We start from the raw sequence: 22,849 nt of genomic DNA on the forward strand, positions 1-22,849 counted from the left end.
GATTGTAACTGAGATAGGCGCCAGCGACCCCAAAAGGAAATAAGCAGTAGAAAAATGGCTGGATGGATATATGAATATATGTGTATGTATGTATATATATATATATATATATTTATATATATAAATATGTGTGTGTGTGTGTATATACATGCAGATGTATATGTATATAAGTACACCGTGGGTGTGCTTTTTTTATCTCCATTGCGTTTTTGCTTTTAAGTAAGCCGTGCACTTTTATTGTTTTACTTTGTGTGTTAGACACACACACACACACAATAGAACCTTAAATGTGTTGCTATGGTGACACACATGCCTCCCCCTCCCCTATTGCCTCCTCTTCCTCCTTCCTCAGGCATTCCTCTTCCTTTTTCCTCAATGTTTTTCTAGGTTAGCATAATTGAATATGACTCCGCCGGGGTCACGTTTGAGTTTGACTGCCAAACATGTTGCAGTTGGCGCGTGCAGTAGGTGAATGTATTGTGACGAGAACACACAAGTCTACAGTTGGTGAACGTATTGTGATTAGAACACATTAAATAAAGGAAGGTGCTACAACACACTTTTTAGTAAACACTCACAAGTATTTTATCTTTCGTCCTCTTGGCTTCGCCTATTACAGTTGTGATCAAAATTATTCAACCCCCACACAATTTTGGTGTTTTAGAGAGTTGGACATCTATTCCGTATTTTGTTTATAGTCATATCAAATAAAGATGTGTCAAATATACAAATGCAACTTAAATTGTAACACTGTATTTTACAAAATACCAAAAAAGGAAATTTTTTGGAATATTTAATTGACAAAATTATTCAACCCCTTAAAGATCATAACTCTTAAGAACAGAATTTGAATAAATTATTTTCAATCAGGTGTTGAAAACATCTGTAGATGTGATTAGACCCATAACGAGTGACAATTAAACTGTTTGGAAAAAAACATGACGCTCAGCTTCTTGTAGATGGTCAATGGTGTATTTGCAACATGGTGATGTCCAGGGAGTGGTCAAAGAAGTCAAAATAGGAGGTAATTTTTCTTCATAAGAAAGGATATGGATATAAGAAAATAGCAAAGACATTACACATTCCAAGAGACAAAGTTGGGAGCATAATTCGCAAGTTTAAAGCTAAAGGCACAGTGGAAACACTACCTGGGCGTGGTAGAAAGAGGATGCTGTGTGCAACTGCTGTCCGGTTTTTGAAGCGTACAGTGGTGAAAAACCCCCGGGTCACAGGTGAGGAACTACAACAGGACATTGCAGCGGGGGGAACGCAGATTTCGTTCCAGACAATAAGGTGCGCACTACAAGATGAAGGCCTCCATGCCAGAACTCAAAGGCGCACTCCGCTTCTGACTACCAGGCACAAGTAAAATGGACTCCAGTATGCCAAAAATCATCTGGACAAACCCCAAAGGTCTTGGGAAACTCTTCTATGGAGTGATGAGACAAAAGTGGAACTCTTTGAATCAACGTTATGTCTGGAGGAGAAAAAAATGAAGCTTACAAAGAGAAGAACACCTTTCCTACTGTTAAGCATGGTGGGGGGTCAATCATGCTCTGGGGCTGTTTCTCTGCCTCAGGTACCGGGAATCTCCAGCGCGTTCAAGGCATTACAAATTCTATTTCCTACCAGGATATATTAGCTGCAAATGTCATGAAGTCAGTGACGAAGCTGAGGCTTGGGAGACATTGGACCTTTCAACAGGACAACGATCCCAAGCATACCTCCAAATCAACATCAGAGTGGTTGCAGAAGAAGGGCTGGAAGACTCTGGAGTAGGCTTCACAGTCGCCAGACCTAAATCCTATAGAAAACCTGTGGTGGGACTTGAAGAAGGCAGTTGCAGCACACAAGCCCAAGAATATGAATGAACTAGAGGCCTTTGCCCAAGAGGAATGGGCTAAAATACCTGTAGATCGTTGCAAGAAGCTTGTGTGCGGTTATGTATCACGTTAGAAGGATGTAATTACTGCCAAAGGGTGTTCTACTAAGTACTAAAGATGCATGTAACTAGGGGGTTGAATAACTGTGTCAATGAGATATTAAGAAAAATTTCCTTTTTTGGTATTTTGTAAAATACCGTGTCTATTTGACACATCTTTATTTGATATGACTATAAACAAAATACGGAATAAATGTCCAACTTGCTAAAACACCAAAATTGCGTGGGGGTTGAATAATTTTGATCACAACTGTAAGCGTGTGTGTGTGTGTGTGTATGTTTGTATATTTGTATGTATGTATATGTGTAAATTTATATATATATATATATATATATATATATATATATATATATATATATATATATATATATATACTTATGCATATATATTTATGTGTGTGTGTGCGTGGATATATATGTATGCATATATAATAGGGTGTTTATATATGTGTGTGTATATTTATGTATGTACATGTGTGTGGATATATATAGTTATATTTATGTATGTATGTATATGTATTAATGTATATGTATCTATGTAACTATATGTGTGTATATATGTATGTATATATGTATGTATGTTTGTTTGTATATATGTATATATACTATGTATATATGTGTGTATACTATGTATGTTTGTATATATATATATATATATATATATATATATATATATATATATATATATATATATGTGTGTGTATGTATATTTGTATATGTATATACAGTGGGGCCAAAAACTATTTAGTCAGCCACCGATTGTGCAAGTTCTCCCTCTTAAAATGATAACAGAGGTCTGTAATTTTCATCATAGGTACACTTCAACTGTGAGAGACAGAATGTGAAAAAAAAATCAAGGAATTCATATTGTAGGGATTTCAAAGAATGTATTTGTAAATTATGGTGGAAAATAAGTATTTGGTCAACCATTCAAAGCTCTCACTGATGGAAGGAGGTTTTGGCTCAAAATCTCACAATACATGGCCCCATTCATTCTTTCCTTAAGACGGATCAATCGTCCTGTCCCCTTAGCAGAAAAACAGTTCCAAAGCATGATGTTTCCACCCCCATGCTTCACAGTAGGTGTGGTGTTCTTGGGATGCAACTCAGTATTCTTCTTCCTCCAAACACGACGAGTTGAGTTTATACCAAAAAGTTCTCTTTTGGTTTCATCTGACCACATGACATTCTCCCAATCCTCTGCTGTATCATCCATGTATCCATTTTGGTATAAACTCAACTCGTCGTGTTTGGAGGAAGAAGAATACTGAGTTGCATCCCAAGAACGCCATAAGTACTGTGAAGCATGGTAGTGGAAACATCATGCCTATTATTCACATAATGATGGTGAATAATAGGCAAAATGCAAAAAAAAAAAAATCCCCTTTAAATACTTAAAGACTATCAGTAACCCACTTTTTCATGCACTATTATTGTCCTTTTATAGCTAACTGTTTTGGAAGTGCTGGCTTTGAAGGCTGCGGATTATATGTGAGGCCAGACTGTAGACAAAGGAGTCGTCTTTTATTGGTGGATTTTATTTCATTTGATGTGAAATAGTGACTTCTAATCGGCGGTGACTTTGTGTGAGGTGATTAGCATCTATGTTGTTCCCATGGCAACCCAACATCACCTAATTGAGTGTTCCATCATTTTTACAGACTCCTCTGTTGCATGTCTGACATCAGTTTGCAGCTTCTGCTCTTCTTACATACCTCATATAAAACACCAACACTTTCACTGGTGCTGTTTTTAGTCGGAATCACAGTGGCTGCTCCTTAGTTTCCCATAGAAAGTCCCGGAAACAAATGTGTGTGTGTGTGTGTGTGTGTGTGTGTGTGTGTGTGTGTGTGTGTGTGTGTGTGTGTAATATATATATATATGTGTATATATTAATTATGCCGTCATCCACACTCCTTATGAAACAAGAGGCATGTACAAACCCCGTTTCCATATGAGTTGGGAAATTGTGTTGGATGTAAATATAAACGGAATACAATGATATGCTAATCCTTTTCAACCCATATTCAATTGAATGCACCACAAAGACAAGATATCCGATGTTCAAAGTCATAAACTTTATTTTTTTCTCAAATAATAATTAACTTAGAATTTCATGGCTGCAACACGTGCCAAAGTAGTTGGGAAAGGGCATGTTCACCACTGTGTTACATCACGGTTTCTTTTAACAACACTCAATAAACGCTTGGGAACTGAGGAAACTAATTGTTGAAGCTTTGAAAGTGGAATTCTTTCCCATTCTTGTTTTATGTAGAGCTTCAGTCGTTCAACAGTCCACGGTCTCCGCTGTCATATTTTACGCTTAATAATGCGCCACACATTTTCGATGGGAGACAGGTCTGGACTGCAGGCGGGCCAGGAAAGTACCCGCACTCTTTTTTTACAAAACTACACTGTTGTAACACGTGCTGAATGTGGCTTGGCATTGTCTTGCTGAAATAAGCAGGGCGTCCATGAAAAAGACGGCGCTTAGATGGCAGCATATGTTGTTCCAAAACCTGTATGTACCTTTCAGCATTAATGGTGCCTTCACAGATGTATAAGTTACCTATGCGTTGGGCACTAACGCACCCCCATACCATCACAGATGCTGGCTTTTCAACTTTGCGTCGATAACAGTCTGGATGGTTCGCTTCCCCTTTGGCCAGATGACACAATGTCGAATATTTCCAAAAACGATTTGAAAAGTGGACTCATCAGACCACAGAACACTTTTCCACTTTGGATCAGTCCATCTTGGATGATCTCGGGCCCAGAGAAGCCAGCGGCGTTTCTGGATGTTGTTGATAAATGGCTTTCGCTTTGCATAGTAGAGCTTTAACTTGCACTTACAGATGTAGCGACCAACTGTATTTAGTGACAGTGGTTTTCTGAATTGTTCCTGAGCCCATGTGGTGATATCCTTTAGAGACTGATGTCGGTTTTTGATACAGTGTCGTCTGAGGGATGGGAGGTCACGGTCATTCAGTGTTGGTTTCCGGGCATTGAGTGATTTCTCCAGATTCTCTGAAACTTTTGATGATAGTATGGACCGTAGATGTTGAAATCCCTAAATTTCTTGCAATTGCTCTTTGAGAAACGTTGTTCTTAAGCTGTTTGACTATTTGCTCACGCAGTTGTGGACAAAGGGGTGTACCTCGCCCCATCCTTTATTGTGAAAGACTGAGTATTTTTTGGGAAGCTGTTTTTATACCCAATCATAGCACCCACCAGTTCCCAATTAGCCTGCACACCTGTGGGATGTTCCAAATAAGTGTTGGATGAGCATTCCTCAACTTTATCAGTATTTATTGCTACCTTTCCCAACTTTTTTGTTACCTGTTGCTGGCATCAAATTAAAAAGTTAATGATTATTTGCAAAAAAAAAATGTTTATCAGTTTGAACATCAAATATGTTGTCTTTGTAGCATATTCAACTGAATATGGGTTGAAAATGATTTGCAAATCATTGTATTCAGTTTATATTTACATCTAACACAATTTCCCAAGTCATATGGAAACGGGGTTTGTATTTCTATTTTAATGGTCTTCTTAATAGTAAAAAACAGTTATTATGAGGCAGTAACAAATATAGAGTTAATTTATTCTGTCTATAAAGCGCTCTAAAAACTTTTTTTTTTTCTTTAAACACCAACTTGCCGTGACCAGCATATTTTGGACCGTAAGTTAAAACAATTTTCCCTTCGCTTTGAAACCTGTTGCTTATAACACGGTGTATTCATGGATTTTTCCTCGCTAATGCCCATATGGCCAATAGTTAAAAATACACTGAAATAGTATGTTATTGTTTCTGGACAAGTCTGATCACAGCAGGTGCTTTATTGATCTCTTGTATCGAGCTTTGAACCGGAAGTAAAAGTGCTGTCGTGTCTTCTAAGCCGTCCATAGCATCCCTACTCGTACGGATCCTTGATTCATCACGTCAAGCAACCTTTGTAAGTTTTACAATGTAACTACAACAATTCTTACGTACTAAACCGTCCCGTGTGTGGTGTGTTTTCATGCATATTTGTACGTAACCTAATCAAGCTAGTGTCGTTAGCATGAGCTAGTACGCTCTGTGTTAGTATTAACTTGCAACGGCATTCTTTTTGTATTGTTTGGATATTGATTGATTGGTTAAATGATTACAAAACAAATTTTAATGCATTTTTTTAGGCGCAATTACAGGTTTATTAAAACAAATATTATAGCTAAAAATGCACTTACTCATAAAAAATGTTTAAGCATTGTTTGTTGTATAATAAATGCTGTTATTTTTACTCATAATGAGTAATCTAAATAATTACTTTTAGGTCCGTAACAACGCTTTTAGCGATAGCTTGATATAACGTGGCACGTTACTTTTGATGTGGTTTTATGTCTGTCGACAACAACAAAGTTCAATGCAGAAAATATTTTTTTACGGGTGAAAGCCACAAGCAGTATCGCACTAAAACAAACGGGATATCAAACAGGAAGTGGAAACATCACACTGTGACAGGGCAGAAAAACAACTTACGTACACGACGGGACTAATGTTAGCAAGTTAGCATGTTAGCTTTAGCCTTCTAAATTCACCCTTCTGCTTCCCAATCACCTGTCGAACCCGCGGCTTCTTTGTCTCTTCATAAAAAAGATTGGATGCGCTTCTATGGCACGATCGACGGTTGAAGTGACAAACTTGCCATCCAAACAATACGCCGTTTGTAATGAAGAGACGAAGAAGCTGCGGGTTCGACAGGTGAGTGGGAAGCAACAGGGTGAATTTAGAATGCTAATGCCAACATGCTAACATGCTTGGGGCTGGAGGACAACACAGCTGCAGAAGACTGAGTCATGATTGCTGAGTCAGCTGGGCAGTGAATGCTGACTTCCAAAGTCAGCAGGTGCAGACTTCAGGTGAAGTGTGGTAGTGGTGGGGGTGGGGGGGATATGTGCATGTATCAATAGGCTTCTTTGTCCTTTTGTCTGCTTCTCATCCTCATTTTCATCTCCCACCTCACTTCTCGCCTCACTAATGCATTCCCCCTAAATATTTCAATAGGAGTGTTACGCAAGGTTGAGCACGCTCTCCCTGGAGCTTGTTCACTTCCTGTGGGCTGGGAGGGGGGGACGACATATGGAGTCATGTGACATACAGAATGTTAAGTCTCTACTTAAGTCCTCATTTTACTGGGAGGGAACACAATGTCATGCACTGGTGTCACACTCCAGGCCCCGGGGTCAGATCTGGCGGGCCACACCATTTAATGTGTCCCACCATATCATTTATTGTGGCCCGTCATGTGGCCCACCACTTTAAAATGATCCATCACATCATTGAATGTGGCCCACAACATCATTTAAACTGGCCCCCCACATCATTTAATGTGGTCAGTCACATCATTTAAGGTGGCCCACCACATCATTTTAAGTGGCCCGTCACACCAATTAAGGTGGCTAACGACTTTATTTAAAGTCGTTGGCCAAGACTTCACATCATTTAAAGTGGTTTGTCACATCATTTAAAGTGGTCCACCACATAATTTTAAGTGGCCCACCATACTAGTTAAAGTAGTCCGTCTTATCATTTAAAGTGGTCCGTCACATCATTTAAACTGGCTCACCACATATTTTAAAGTGGTCCGTCACACCATTTAACATGGCCCACAACATAATTTTAAGTGGGCCACTATCAGTTAAAGTAATCCGTCACATCATTTAAACTGGTCCGTCACATCATTTAAAACTGGCCCACCACATCATTTAAAGTGGTCCGTCACATCATTTAACGTGGTTTGTCACACCATTTAATGTGGCCCACCATATCAGTTATATTCCGCCACATCATTTAAAGTGGTCCGTCACATCATTTAAAGTGGCCCACCAGAGCATTTAAAGTGGTCCGTCACATCATTTAAATTGGTACATCACACCAATAAAGTGGCCAAGCACATCATTGGTCCGTCACATCCTTTAAAGGGGTTTGTCTCATCATAATTGTGGTTTGTCACATCATTTAAAGTGGTCCGTCACACCAATTAAAGTGGCCCACCACATCATTTAAAGTGGTTTGTCACATCCTTTAAAGTGGTTTGTCACATCATTTAAAGTGGTCCACCACATAATTTTACTTGGCCCACCATATCAGTTAAAGTAGTCCGTCACATCATTTAACGTGGCCAACCACATCATTTAAAGGGGTCCATCACATCATTTAATGTGGCCAACCACAACATTTAAAGTGGTCCGTCACATCATTTAACTTGGTCCTTCACATCATTTAAGGTGGCCTGCTATGTCATCTAAGCTGGTCTGTTATGTCATTGTGTGTGTTCCCTCTCCTCTCTAAGTCCACAGCTAATCCCTGTGTTGGCTATTTAGAAGCCATAATGAGTAACAAACTCGACACAAGAAAAGAAACCCGCTGATCACTGAGAAGTGGCGACCGAGTAATAGACGGCGTAAACAGGATGTGACTTAGGGGGCTCCACCTCTCCAAAAAGGTCATGCCCCCGTGTGTACTGTACTGCACAGAAAGTGAGGTCATCGAAATGGTGTCGACACACAAAATGAGTGAAGTGGTTGTATACAAAGACATATTCGGCGCCATCTAAAAGTTGAATAGTTTGCAAATGAAGGGATTCTAAATGGAGGTTCCACTGTGCTCTAAACTGTAAGCACGTTCATATGTCATCACTAACAAACGTTTACGTTCCAGTTGCAGGACGAGCAACAGGAAAAGCCTCATTCTGACCAGCACCTCCCCGACCCTGCCAAGGCCCCACTCCCCACTGCCAGGGCACATAGGTCAGTACAGGAAGTGTCACCATGGCAACAGGAATTCCCTTTAAAATGTGGCATTTAGGGATCACAAATCAACACAAAAATTTGGTGTTCCAACACAAACACGCTGCATTTTCATCCATCCATCCATCCATTTTCTACCGCTTATTCCCTTTTTTTTGGGGGGGGGGGGGGGGGGGTCGCGGGGGGCGCTGGCGCCTATCTCAGCTACAATCGGGCGGAAGGCGGGGTACACCCTGGACAAGTCGCCACCTCATCGCAGGGCCGCTGCATTTTCATTTGCACTTAAATTGTCAGTTTATTTAATTTTTTTTTAATTAATAAAAATTTTTTAGCTCCGCGTTTTTGTATGAAAATATTGTTTTCCTCAATTTCCCTTCTTTTGCAGTACACTTGATTAGTATTTAATTCTGTAATCAGCCCGACCTAAGCCTCGATAATAATCTTTGTGATTAAAACATGCGTTCATATCATTTGACATAAAAAACTTTTTAAAAATAACATTTCATGGCAACAGATAGTTCTGATAGTACCTGAAAAGTACCAGCAAAATGAGCTAAAAAAATATAACAAGCTAACAAAAGTGTGCTTATAGTTAGCATTTGTGAAATACTCTAGCATGCTAACAATTGTGTGCTTACAGTTGGCATTTGTGAAATCCTAAAATGTATGACACAGGTGCATACCAGCAAAATGAGCTAAAAAGGCTAACATGCTAACAATAGTGTGTTGACAGTTAGCATTAGTAAAATATAAAAATGTATGACACTGAAGTGTACCCTAGCAAAATGAGCTATAAAGGCTAACATGCTAACTGTGGTGTGTTTCATTTGGCATTTGGGAAATACTAAAAAGTTTGACACTGAGGTGTATACCAGCAAAATGAGCTAAAAAGCTTACAAGCTAACAAAAGTGTTCTGAAAGTTAGCATTTGTGAAATACTAAAACATATGACACTGAAGTGTACCCCAGCAAAATGAGCTAAAAAGGCTAGAAAGCTAACAAAAGTGTGCTTATAGTTAGCATTTGTGAAATACTAGAATGTATGACACTTAGCAAAATCAGCTAAAAGGTTAACATGCTAACAATAGTGTGTTGACAGTTGGCATTAGTAAAATTATAAAAACATATGACACTGAGGTGTCCACCAGGAAAATGAGCTATAAAGGCTAGCATGCTAACTGTAGTGTGTTTCAGTTGGCATTTGAGAAATACTAAAAAGTTTGACACTGAGGTGTATACTAGCAAAATGAGCTAAAAAGCTTACAAGCTAACAAAAGGGTGCTTATAGTTAGCACTTGTGAAATACTAATAAATATGACACTGAACGGTACACCAGCAAAATGAACTAAAAATGCTAACGTGCTAACAAAAGTGTGCTTATAGTTGTCATTTGTGAAATACTAGAATGTATGACACTTAGCATGTTAGCCTTACAGCTAATTTTGCTAACAATAGTGTGTTGACAGTTGGCATTTGTAAAATATAAAAATGTATGGGGTGTCCACCAGGAAAATGAGCTAAAAAGGCAAACATGCTAACAGTAGTGTGTTTCAGTTGGCATTTGTGAAATACTAAAATGTATGACACCGGTGTATGCCAGCAAAATTAACTAAAAAAGCTAACAAGCTAACAAAAGTGTGCTTATATTTAGCATTTGAGAAATACTAAATCATATGACACTGAAATGTACACCAGCAAAATGAACTAAAAAAGCTAACAAATGCTAACAGTAGTGTGTTTCAGTTGGCATTTGTGAAATACTAAAAAGTTTGACGCTGAGGTGTACACCAGCAAAATGAACTAAAAAAGGTTAACATGCTAACAATAGTGTGCTTAGAGTTAACATTTGTGAAATACTAAAATGTATGACACTGAGGTTTATACCAGCAAAATGAGCTAAAAAAAAAAAAAAGGTAAAAATGCAAACAATAATGTTTTAACACTTAGCATTTGTGAAATACTAAAATGTATGACACTGAGGTTTATACCAGCAAAATGAGCTAAAAAAAAGGTAAAAATGCAAACAATAGTGTTTTAACACTTAGCATTTGTGAAATACTAAAATGTATGAGCTAAAGAAGCTAACAAGCTAACAAAAGTGTGCTTATAGTTAGCATTTGTGAAATACCAAAACATATGACGCTGAAGTGTACACCAGTAAAATGAGCTAAAAAGGCTAGCATGCTAACAATTGTCTGCTTACAGTTGGCATTTGTGAAATACTAAAATGCATGACACTGACGAAAATGACCTAAAAGGCTATCATGCTAACAATTGTCTGCTTACAGTTGACATTTGTGAAATACTAAAATGCATGACACTGAGGAAAATGAGCTAAAAGGCTAACATGCTAACATTAGTGTACACCTGCAAAACTAGCCAGAAATCCAGCATGCTAATATCAGAATGCTAACCACGTCCACCTCCTCATGATACTTTCCATCCTTGTGTCGTAGGAAGCAGCCCATTGGACAGCCCTCGCAACTTCTCACCAAGTGGACCCGCCCACTTTTCCTTCGCTTCTTCCAGAAGGTCCGCCTCCCTTTTTTTAAGTCGCGGGGGTTAAAGGTCACATGTGTAGCGAGTGCGTGTGTACAATACATGCCTTCATAATGCGTGTATATATATATATATATATATATATATATATATATATATATATATATATATATATATGTATGTATGTATGTATGTATGTATGTATATATATATATATATATATATATATATATATATATATATGTATGTATGTATGTATGTATGTATGTATGTATGTATGTATGTATGTATGTATGTATGTATGTATGTATGTATGTATATATATATGTATGTATGTATGTATGTGTATATATATATATATATATATATATATATATATATATATATATGTATGTATGTATGTATGTATGTGTATATATATATATATATATATATATATATATATATATATATATATATATGTATGTATGTATGTATGTATGTATGTGTATATATATATATATATATATATATATATATGTATGTATGTATGTATGTATGTATGTGTATATATATATATATATATATATATATATATGTATGTATGTATGTATGTATGTGTATATATATATATATATATATATATATATATATATGTATGTATGTATGTATGTATGTATGTATGTGTGTGTGTATATGCCTTTATAATGCGTGTGTACACTACATGGACTCTTGCTGCTTTTAAAGTGATAAAGACGACGATTGTTGACGCTCCCTTGTCTTCTTCAGGCCTGATGGACGCAGATGGTCCCTGGCGTCCCTCCCCTCCTCAGGGTATGGCACCAACACTCCCAGTTCCACGGTGAGACTTCATTGGCTGCACTTTACCTACATTTTAAATGCAAAAGCAGCACATTCTACAAACACTGCAAAGTTGGTATGGTGGGACATAAAAATAAAATAAAGAAAACATTTAAAGGCCTACTGAAAGCCACTACTACCCACCACGCAGTCTGATAGTTTATATATCAATGATGAAATATTAACATTGCAACACATGCCAATACGGCCTTTTTAGTTTACTAAATTGCAATTTAAAATTTCCGGGGAGTTTTTTCTTGAAAACGTTGCGTAATGATGACGTGTACGCGTGACGTCACGGACTGTTAGGAATATGAGCGCTGCGCACACACACAGCTAAAAGTTGTCTGCTTTAACGGCATATTTACACAGTATTTTGGACATATGTGCTGCTGAATCTTTTGCAATTTGTTCAATTAATATTGGAGAAGTCACAGTAGAAAGATGGAGTTGGGAAGCTTTAGCCTTTAGCCACACAAACACACGGTGATTCTTTGTTTAAAATTCACGGAGGTGAAACTTTACTATGGATCACAGCGAACATGGATCCCGACCGAATGTCAACCAGCAGGTTTCGGTGAGAAAATTGTGGTAAAAAGTCGCTTCTTACCGGAGATCAGCTGAGCTTGTGCCGTCCATAAATCTGCTGTCGACTTCCCTGAGACACTGCGCGTCAACACACCTGTGGACACACACCTCCGACTATCAGGTACTGTTAAACTCACTAAAACACTAGCAACACAATAGAAAGATAAGGGATTTCCCAGAATTATCCTAGAAAATGTGTCTTAAAACATATGAATCCGTCCCAATGCAATCGCGTTTTTTTTTTACAGGGTTTTTTTTTTTTTTTCTAGTCCGTCGCTATCAATATCCTCAAACACGAATCTTTCATCCTCGGTCAAATTAATGGGGAAATTGTCGTTTTCTCGGTCTGAATAGCTGTTTTTGTTGGAGGCTCCCATTAAAATCAATGTGAATATATGAGGAGCCATCAACATGTGACGTCATCGTCTGCGACTTCCGGTAAAGGCTGGGCTTTTCTGTTAGCAAGCAAAAGTTGCGAACTTTATCGTGGATGTTCTCAACTAAATCCTTTCAGCAAAAATATGGGATTTAGTAGAGAAAGGATTTAGTAGAGAACATCCACGATAAAGTTCGCAACTTTTGGTCGCTAACAAAAAAGCCTTGCCTGTACCGGAAGTAGCAGACGATGTGCGCGTGACGTCACGGGTTGTGGAGCTCCTCACATCTGAACATTGTTTACAATCATAGCCAGCAGCAGCTAGAGCTATTCGGACCGAGAACGCGACAATTTCCCCTTTTAATTTGAGCGAGGATGAAAGATTTGTGGATGAGGATAGTGGGAGTGAAGGACTAGAAGAAAAAAAAGATGAGGGCAGTGGGAGCGATTCAGATATTAGACACATTTACTAGGATAATTCTGGAAAATACCTTATCTGCTTATTGTGTTACTAGTGTTTTAGTGAGATTATAAAGTCATACCTGAAAGTGGAAGGGGTGTGGTGACCGCCAGTGTCTCTGAGGGAAGCCACGGAGGAGCCACGAGAGTCGCAGCAGCCTCTTTGACAGCTGCAGGAGGAACGACACAAGCTCCGCTCATGTTTACGCTAAGAGCCGACTTATTACCACAATTTTCTCACCGAAACCTGCCGGTTGACATGTGGTAGAGAACCATGTTCGCTTGACCGCTCTGTTCCATAGTAAAGCTTCACAACAAACAAAGAAACACCGGCTGTGTTTGTGTTGCTATAGGCAGCTGCAATACACAGCTTCCCACCTACATCTTTCTCTTTTTACTTCTTCATTATTAATTGAACAAATTGCAAAAGATTCAGCAACACATGTGTCCAGAATACTGTGTAATTATGCGATAAAAATAAACTACTCTTAGCCGTGATCGGTGCTGGTGGAACATGTCCGCTACCACCGGTGACGTGAAGCGCACGCGTCAAAATACGTGTCATCATTCTGCGACGTTTTCAACAGGATACCTCGCGGGAAATTTCAAATTGCATTTTAGTAAACTAAACCGGTCTTATTGGCATGTGTTGCAATGTTAATATTTCATCATTGATATATAAACTATCAGACTGTGTGGTCGGTAGTAGTGGGTTTCTGTAGGCCTTTAAAAAAGTGGAAAAAAAGAACAAACAGGCGAAAAGCTGACACGACATTATTTATTTGAAACAGTCATTTCTCCCAGAATAATAATGAAAAAAAATCTATGTTGTTAAGAATTTTTTATCTATTTAAGTGTTCAATTACTTCACATCAAATATTACACTTTGAAATACTTTTGGGGGAAAATATTGTATACTTCGTGTGTTTTTCATATCAGTAAAAAGGGCAATAAAAAAAAAAAAACGGACTAAAATTAAAAAATGAAAACTTAAAATTGACCGATGCATTCGAAGTTGATCAAGACACTTAAGCGTTAAAGTGAAAAAAAAAGGAAATGTATAAGTTATTTTAAAAACAATTATGAAGGGCCCTTTTGGGTACCCAGAGGACTTAGTGGGATGTTTTTTTATGTTTATGTCATTGCTCAAAAAATATGAATGAAATAAAATATTTTTTTATATCAATAAAATGGGCAAAAAACAAAACAAAAACAAAAAAAACGTAAAAAAAAATTAAATAATGAAAACTTAAAATTGACCGATGGCTTTGAAGTTGATCGAGACACTTAAGCGTTGAAAGTGCCCCCCGGACGTCACGCCGTCGTGAGAGTGGCCGTGCGCAACCCAAGGGTCCCTGGTTCAATTCCCACCTACTAACAACCTCGTCACGTCCGTTGTGTCCTGAACAAGACACTTCACCCTTGTGATGGGTGCTGGTTAACGCCTTGCATGGCAGCTCGCTCCATCAGTGTGTGAATGTGTGTGTGAATGGGTGAATGTGGAAGTAGTGTCAAAGCGCTTTGAGTACCTTGAAGGTAGAAAAGCGCTATACAAGTACAACTCGTTTATTTATTCAAAGTGAAAAAAAAAAAAAAAGGATAAGTTATCCATCCATCCATCCATCATCTTCCGCTTATCCGAGGTCGGGTCGCGGGGGCAGCAGCCTAAGCAGGGAAGCCCAGACTTCCCTATCTCCAGCCACTTCGTCTAGCTCTTCCCGGGGGATCCCGAGGCGTTCCCGGGCCAGCCGGGAGACATAGTCTTCCCAACGTGTCCTGGGTATTCCCCGTGGCCTCCTACCAGCTGGACGTGCCCTAAACACATCCCTAGGGAGGCGTTCGGGTGGCATCCTGACCAGATGCCCGAACCACCTCATCTGGCTCCTCTCGATGTGGAGGAGCAGCGGCTTTACGTTGAGCTCCTCCCGGATGGCAGAGCTTCTCACCCTATCTCTAAGGGAGAGCCCCGCCACACGGCGGAGGAAACTCATTTCGGCCGCTTGTACCCGTGATCTTATCCTTTCGGTCATGACCCAAAGCTCATGACCATAGGTGAGGATGGGAACGTAGGTCCATCCATCCATCCATCCATCTTCTTCCGCTTATCCGAGGTCGGGTCGTGGGGGCAACAGCCTAAGCAGGGAAACCCAGACTTCCCTTTCCCCAGCCACTTCGTCTAGCTCTTCTCGGGGGATCCCGAGGCGTTCCCAGGCCAGCCGAGAGACATAGTCTTCCCAACGTGTCCTGGGTCTTCCCCGTGGCCTCCTACCGGTTGGACGTGCCCTAAACACCTCCCTAGGGAGGCGTTCGGGTGGCATCCGGATCAGATGCCCGAACCACCTCATCTGGCTCCTCTCGATGTGGAGGAGCAGCGGCTTTACTTTGAGCTCCTCCCGGATGGCAGAGCTTCTCACCCTATTTCTAAGGGAGAGCCCCGCCACACGGCAGAGGAAACTCATTTCGGCCGCTTGTACCCGTGATCTTATCCTTTCGGTCATGACCCAAAGCTCATGACCATAGGTGAGGATGGGAACGTAGATCAACCGGTAAATTGAGAGCTTTGCCTTCCGGCTACGCTCCTTCTTCACCACAACGGATCGGTACAACGTCCGCATTACTGAAGACGCCGCACCGATCCGCCTGTCGATCTCACGATCCACTCTTCCCTCACTCGTGAACAAGACTCCTAGGTACTTGAACTCCTCCACTTGGGGCAGGGTCTCCTCCCCAACCCGGAGATGGCACTCCACCCTTTTCCGGGAGAGAACCATGGACTCGGATTTGGAGGTGCTGATTCTCATTCCGGTCGCTTCACACTCGGCTGCAAACCGATCCAGTGAGAGCTGAAGATCCCGGTCAGATGAACCCATCAGGACCACATTATCTGCAAAAAGCAGAGACCTAATCCTGCGGTCACCAAACCGGAACCCCTCAACGCCTTGACTGCGCCTAGAAATTCTGTCCATAAAGGTTATGAACAGAATCGGTGACAAAGGACAGCCTTGGCGGAGTCCAACCCTCACCGGAAATGTGTTCGACTTACTGCCGGCACTGCGGACCAAGCTCTGGCACTGATCGTACAGGGAGCGGACCGCCACAATAACACAGTCCGATACCCCATACTCTCTGAACTCTCCCCACAGGACTTCCCGAGGGACACGGTCGAATGCCTTCTCCAAGTCCACAAAGCACATGTAGACTGGTTTGGCAAACTCACATGCACCCTCAAGAACCCTGCCGAGAGTATAGAGCTGGTCCACAGTTCCACGACCAGGACGAAAACCACACTGTTCCTCCTGAATCCGAGGTTCGACTATCCGGCGTAGCCTCCTCTCCAGTACACCTGAATAAACCTTACCGGGAAGGCTGAGGAGTGTGATCCCACGATAGTTGGAACACACCCTCCGGTCCCCCTTCTTAAAGAGAGGAACCACCACCCCGGTTTGCCAATCCAGAGGTACCGCCCCCGATGTCCACGCGATGCTGCAGAGTCTTGTCAACCAAGACAGCCCCACAGCATCCAGAGCCTTAAGGAACTCCGGGCGGATCTCGTCCACCCCTGGGGCCTTGCCACCGAGGAGCTTTTTAACTACCTCAGCAACCTCCGCCCCAGAAATAGGAGAGTCCACCACAGATTCCCCAGGCACTGCTTCCTCATAGGAAGACGTGTTGGTGGGATTGAGGAGGTCTTCGAAGTATTCCTTCCACCTATCCACAACATCCGCAGTTGAGGTCAGCAGAACACCATCCGCACCATACACGGTGTTGATAGTGCACTGCTTCCCCTTCATGAGGCGGCGGACGGTGGTCCAGAATCGCTTCGAAGCCGTCCGGAAGTCATTTTCCATGGCTTCCCCGAACTCCTCCCCTGTCCGAGTTTTTGCCTCAGCGACCGCTGAAGCCGCACACCGCTTGGCCTGTCGGTACCGGTCCACTGCCTCCGGAGTCCTATGAGCCAAAAGGACCCGATAGGACTCCTTCTTCAGCTTGACGGCATCCCTCACTGCTGGTGTCCACCAAGGGGTTTTAGGATTGCCGCCCCGACAGGCACCAACTACCTTGCGGCCACAGCTCCGATCAGCCGCTTCGACAATAGAGGTGCGGAACATGGTCCACTCGGACTCAATGTCCAGCACCTCCCTCGTGACATGTTCGAAGTTCTTCCGGAGGTGGGAATTGAAACTTTCTCTGACAGGAGACTCTGCCAGACATTCCCAGCAGACCCTCACAATGCGTTTGGGCCTGCCAGGTCGGTCCGGCGTCCTCCCCCACCATCGCAGCCAACTCACCACCAGGTGGTGATCGGTAGAAAGCTCTGCCCCTCTCTTCACCCGAGTGTCCAAAACATGGGAATCACCCGGGGGAGCACTTTCCAGTACTCCCTCGAGTGTACCCAAAAAGGGTGGGTATCCTGAACTGCTGTTTGGTGCGTAAGCACAAACAACAGTCAGGACCCGTCCCCCCACCCGAAGGCAAAGGGAAGCTACCCTCTCGTCCACTGGGTTGAACTCAAACGTGCAGGCTTTGAGCCGGGGGGCAACCAGAATTGCCACCCCAGCCCGTCGCCTCTCACTGCCGGCAACGCCAGAGTGGAAGAGGGTCCAGTCCCTCTCGAGAGAACTGGTTCCAGAGCCCTTGCTGTGCGTCGAGGTGAGTCCGACTATATCCAGCCGGAACTTCTCTACCTCGCGGACTAGCTCAGGTTCCTTCCCCCCCAGTGAGGTGACGTTCCACGTCCCAAGAGCTAGCTTCTGTAGCCGAGGATCGGACCGCCAAGTGCCCTGCCTTCGGCTGCCGCCCAGCTCACATTGCACCCGACCTCTATGGCCCCTCCTATGAGTGGTGAGCCCATTGGAGGGATGACCCATGTTGCCTCTTCGGGCTGTGCCCGGCCGGGCCCGGCCGGGCCCGGAGTTGGGCCATCGTGTCCCAACTCCAGGCCTGGCTCCAGAGCGGGGCCCCGGTGACCCGCGTCCGGGCGAGGGAAATCTGAGTTAATTTTGTTGTAATTCCATAGAAGTCTTTGAGCTGCTCTTTGTCTGATCATTCACCTAGGACCTGTTTGTCTGGGGAGACCCTACCAGGGGGCATAAAGCCCCCAGACAACATAGCTCCTAGGATCATTGGGACACGCAAACTCCTCTACCACGGTAAGGTGGCAGCTCAGAGAGGAGAGGATAAGTTATTTTAAAAACAATTATGAGCGGCCCTTTTGGGTACCCATAAGTTTTAGTGGATTTTTTTTTATGTTTATGTCATTGCTCAAAAATAATAATTAAATAAAATCAATTTTTCATATCAATAAAAAGGGCAAAAGACAAAACGTAAAAAAAATGAAATAATGAAAACTTAAAATTGACTGATGGATTTGAAGTTGATCGAAAGACTTAAGTGTTGAAAGTGAAAACAAAAACTTATTTAAAATGTTTTTATTAGGGGCCCTTTTGAGTCCCTAAAAGTTTTAGTGGAATTTAAAAAAAAATTAAATAAACTTAAAAAAGAAAAAAAAAAGTTACCAATAATAAAAACTTAAATTTAACGGATGAATTTGAAGTTGATGTCGAGAAATAATAAAGAGTTGAACTTATTTTTAAAACTTATATGAGTGGAGCCCTTTTGGGTCCCCCAAATTTTTAGGGGGATTTTTTTTTTTTTTTTTGTGTCATCGCTCAAAAAATACTAATATAAATTTTTTTTTTATCATTATCGTTATTATTTATCAAATAATAAAATCAATATTGACAATTATATGTCGTGGTTTTTGCAGTTTATCCGTTATACAGTGTTCAATACCGGGATAGAGCCAAATATACAGTACGTTAGGTCAGTAAAAAACACACAGGATATATCGTTCCTACAAGCATGTTTAGCAGGTTTCCCTGCTCTTCAGGGGATTTTATAAAATCCCTAACATATGTGAGTGTGAATGTTGTCTATCTGTGTTGGCCCTGCGATGAGATGGTGACTTGTCCAGGGTGTACCCCGCCTTCCGCCCGATTGTAGCTGAGATAGGCACCAGCGCTCCTCGCGACCCCAAAGGGAATAAGCGGTAGAAAATGGATGGATGGATATACGTACGTATGTATGTATATATATATATATATATATATATATATATATATATATATATATATATATATATGCAAACCCCGTTTCCATATGAGTTGGGAAATTGTGTTAGATGTAAATATAAACAGAATACAATTATTTGCTAATCCTTTTCAACCCATATTCAATTGAATGCACTACAAAGACAAGATATTTGATGTTTGAACTCATAAACTTTATTTTTTTTTGCAAATAATAATTAACTTAGAATTTCATGGCTGCAACACGTGCCAAAGTAGTTGGGAAAGGGCATGTTCCCCACTGTGTTACATCACCTTTTCTTTTAACAATACTCAATAAACGTTAGGGAACTGAGGAAACTGATTGTTGAAGCTTTGAAAGTGGAATTCTTTCCCATTCTTGTTTTGTGTAGAGCTTCAGTCGTTCAACAGTCCGTGGTCTCCGCTGTCGTATTTTACGCTTCAATAATGCGCCACACATTTTCGATGAGAGACAGGTCTGGACTGCAGGCGGGCCAGGAAAGTACCCGCACTCTTTTTTTATGAAGCCACACTGTTGTAACACGTGGCTTGGCATTGTCTTGCTGAAATAAGCAGGGGCGTCCTTGATAACGTTGCTTGGATGACAACATATGTTGCTCCAAAACCTGTATGGACCTTTCAGCATTAATGGTGCCTTCACAGATGTGTAAGTTACCCATGCCTTGGGCACTAATACACCCCCATACCATCACAGATGCTGGCTTTTGAACTTTGCGCCAATAACAATCCGAATGGTTATTTTCCTCTTTGTTCTGGAGGACACCACGTCCTCTGTTTCCAAATATAATTTGAAAGGTGGACTTGTCAGACCACAGAACACCTTTCCACTTTGCATCAGTCCGTCTTAGATGAGCTCGGGCCCAGAGAACCGGCGGCGTTTCAGGATATTGTTCATAAATCGGTTTGGCTTTGCATAGTAGAGTTTTAACTTGCACTTAAAGATATAGCGACCAACTGTAGTTACTGACAAAGGTTTTATGAAGTGTTCCTGAGCACATGTGGTAATATCCTTTACACACGGATGTCGGTTTTTAATGCAATACCGCCTGAGGGATCAAAAGTCTGTATTATCATCGCTTACGTGCAATGATTTCTCCAGATTCTCTGAACCTTTGTATGATTTTATGGACCGTAGATGGTAAAAGCCCTAAATTCCTTGCAATAGCTCGTTGAGAAATGTTGTTCTAAAACTGTTTGACAATTTGCTTACAAAGTGGTGACCCTCGCCCCATCCTTGTTTGTGAATTACTTGGCATTTTTTGGGAAGCTGCTTTTATACCCAATCATGGCACCCAACTGTTCCCAATTAGCCTGCATACCTGTGGGATGTTCCAAATAAGTGTTTGAGGAGAATTCCTCAACTTTGTCAGTATTTATTTCCACCTTACCCAACTTCTTTGTCACGTGCTGCTGGCATCAAATTCTAAAGTTAATGATTATTTGCAAAAAAAAAGTTTATCAGTTTGAAAATCAAATATGTTGTCTTTGTAGCATATTCAACTGAATATGGGTTGAAAATGATTTGCAAATCATTGTATACAGTTTATATTTACATCTAACACAATTTCCCAACTCATATGGAAACGGGGTTTATGTGTGTGTGTGTGTATATATATATATATATATGCGATTCTCACGTTGTGCGATTTAGAATCGATTCTCATTTTTTTTAAAATCGATTTTTTTAAATTAATTTTTTTTAATCAATCCAACAAACCAATACACAGCAATACCATAAAAATGCAATCCAATTCTAAAACCAAACCTGACCCAGCAACACTCAGAACTGCAATAAACAGAGCAACTGAGGAGACACAAACACGACACAGAACAAACCAAAAGTAGTGAACCAAAAATGAATATTATCAACAACAGTATCAATATTAGTTATAATTTCAGCATAGCAGTGATTAAAAATCCCTCATTGACATTATCATTAGACATTTTTAAAAATGTAAAAAAAAGAACAATAGTGTCACAGTGGCTTACACTTGCATCGCATATCATAAGCTTGACAACACAGTGCTCCTGGCTTTGTTCCAACAGGAGCTCACAGTTGATCGAGCAGAGGCCATCTGAAATTGTTCCTTTTTGTGGTTTTTATAAAAGAATTAACCGGTGTGTATATATATATATATATATATATATATATATATATATATATATATATATATATATATGTGTGTGTGTACAGTATTTCCTTGAATTGCCGCCGAGCACTAATTAATTTAAAACCTCTTCTCACTCCAGCACTTACAAAAGGCATGCAGTAAAAATTTGAATGTGATGTAAGCTTGGACCGTAAATCCTACTGAATAGCTCTTAATTTTCTTCCCTTTATGCGATTTCAAGTTACCGGTATTAAAATAAGCCTCCTCCATTTTGAAAATGAAGACAGGGGAAGTGTCACTCGTAATGTCATGATTTTGACTAGGCGCTAATTATTTTGGGAAGCCAGTTTGACCCGGCAGTGATTCAAGGCAGGCGCATACTGTATGCCCTGCGGCAATTCAAGGAAATACGGTGTGTATATATATATATATATATATATATATATATATATATATATATATATATATATATGTATATATATATATGTATATACATATACACACATATATATGTATATATATATTAGTATTGGTTTTAAAAATGAAAGATATCCAAATGGCCTCCGTGTATTAGATTTTTCAGTGTGCGGTGGAAAAAGTTAGGACGCCCCTGCTTTTGACGACTACCGATGGTCGTCTTGGAGAAAGGTGGGGGAGGGGAGCGCAGCAAAGATAATTGAAATAAATTGAGGCATGCGGTCACAGATTGCTCCAGTAAACGTTTCCTCTGCTCCTGGCTTTGTTCCCACAGGAGCACACAGTTGATCGAGCAGAGGCCATCTGAAATTGTTCCTTTTTGAGGTTTTTAAAAAAAGATTTTCCTGCATTTCTGCAGAGCGTCCTGATTGGTGGTGATGAACTAACACGTGGTCACCACTAGAGTTGTACGGTATACCGGTGCTAGTATAGTACCGCCATACTAATGAATCATATTTGGTACTATACCGCCTCTAAAAAGTACCGGTACCCCATCCTCCTGCGCCTACGTCGTCGCATCGTGACATTGCTGGTTTTAAGAGTAGAGGAGCATGTTCGGCAGCGCGCACACACAGGGTACTTACAAGCAGACACCGTCTCTAGACTGAAAAAGGAGAACGAATGCATTTTGGTGTAAAAAGTAAAGATAAAGGTG

At 40.8% G+C, this 22,849-nt stretch overlaps 1 protein-coding gene across 4 annotated transcripts in view; it reads left to right on the forward strand.

The window, feature by feature from the left end:
* LOC133556402 (microtubule-associated serine/threonine-protein kinase 1-like) overlaps positions 1-22,849 on the forward strand; it is a 167,281-nt gene that overhangs the window by 86,115 nt on the left and 58,317 nt on the right. For all 4 annotated transcript variants that reach the window (XM_061906311.1, XM_061906319.1, XM_061906325.1 and 1 more), the window contains 3 exons: positions 8,646-8,734; positions 11,191-11,266; positions 12,002-12,074. In XM_061906311.1, the coding sequence (XP_061762295.1) occupies positions 8,646-8,734; positions 11,191-11,266; positions 12,002-12,074 (238 nt within the window). The remainder of the gene's footprint in view (positions 1-8,645; positions 8,735-11,190; positions 11,267-12,001; positions 12,075-22,849) is intronic.

Source organism: Nerophis ophidion, linkage group LG01, assembly GCF_033978795.1.
Source record: "Nerophis ophidion isolate RoL-2023_Sa linkage group LG01, RoL_Noph_v1.0, whole genome shotgun sequence".
Classification (NCBI taxonomy): Eukaryota; Metazoa; Chordata; class Actinopteri; order Syngnathiformes; family Syngnathidae; genus Nerophis; species Nerophis ophidion.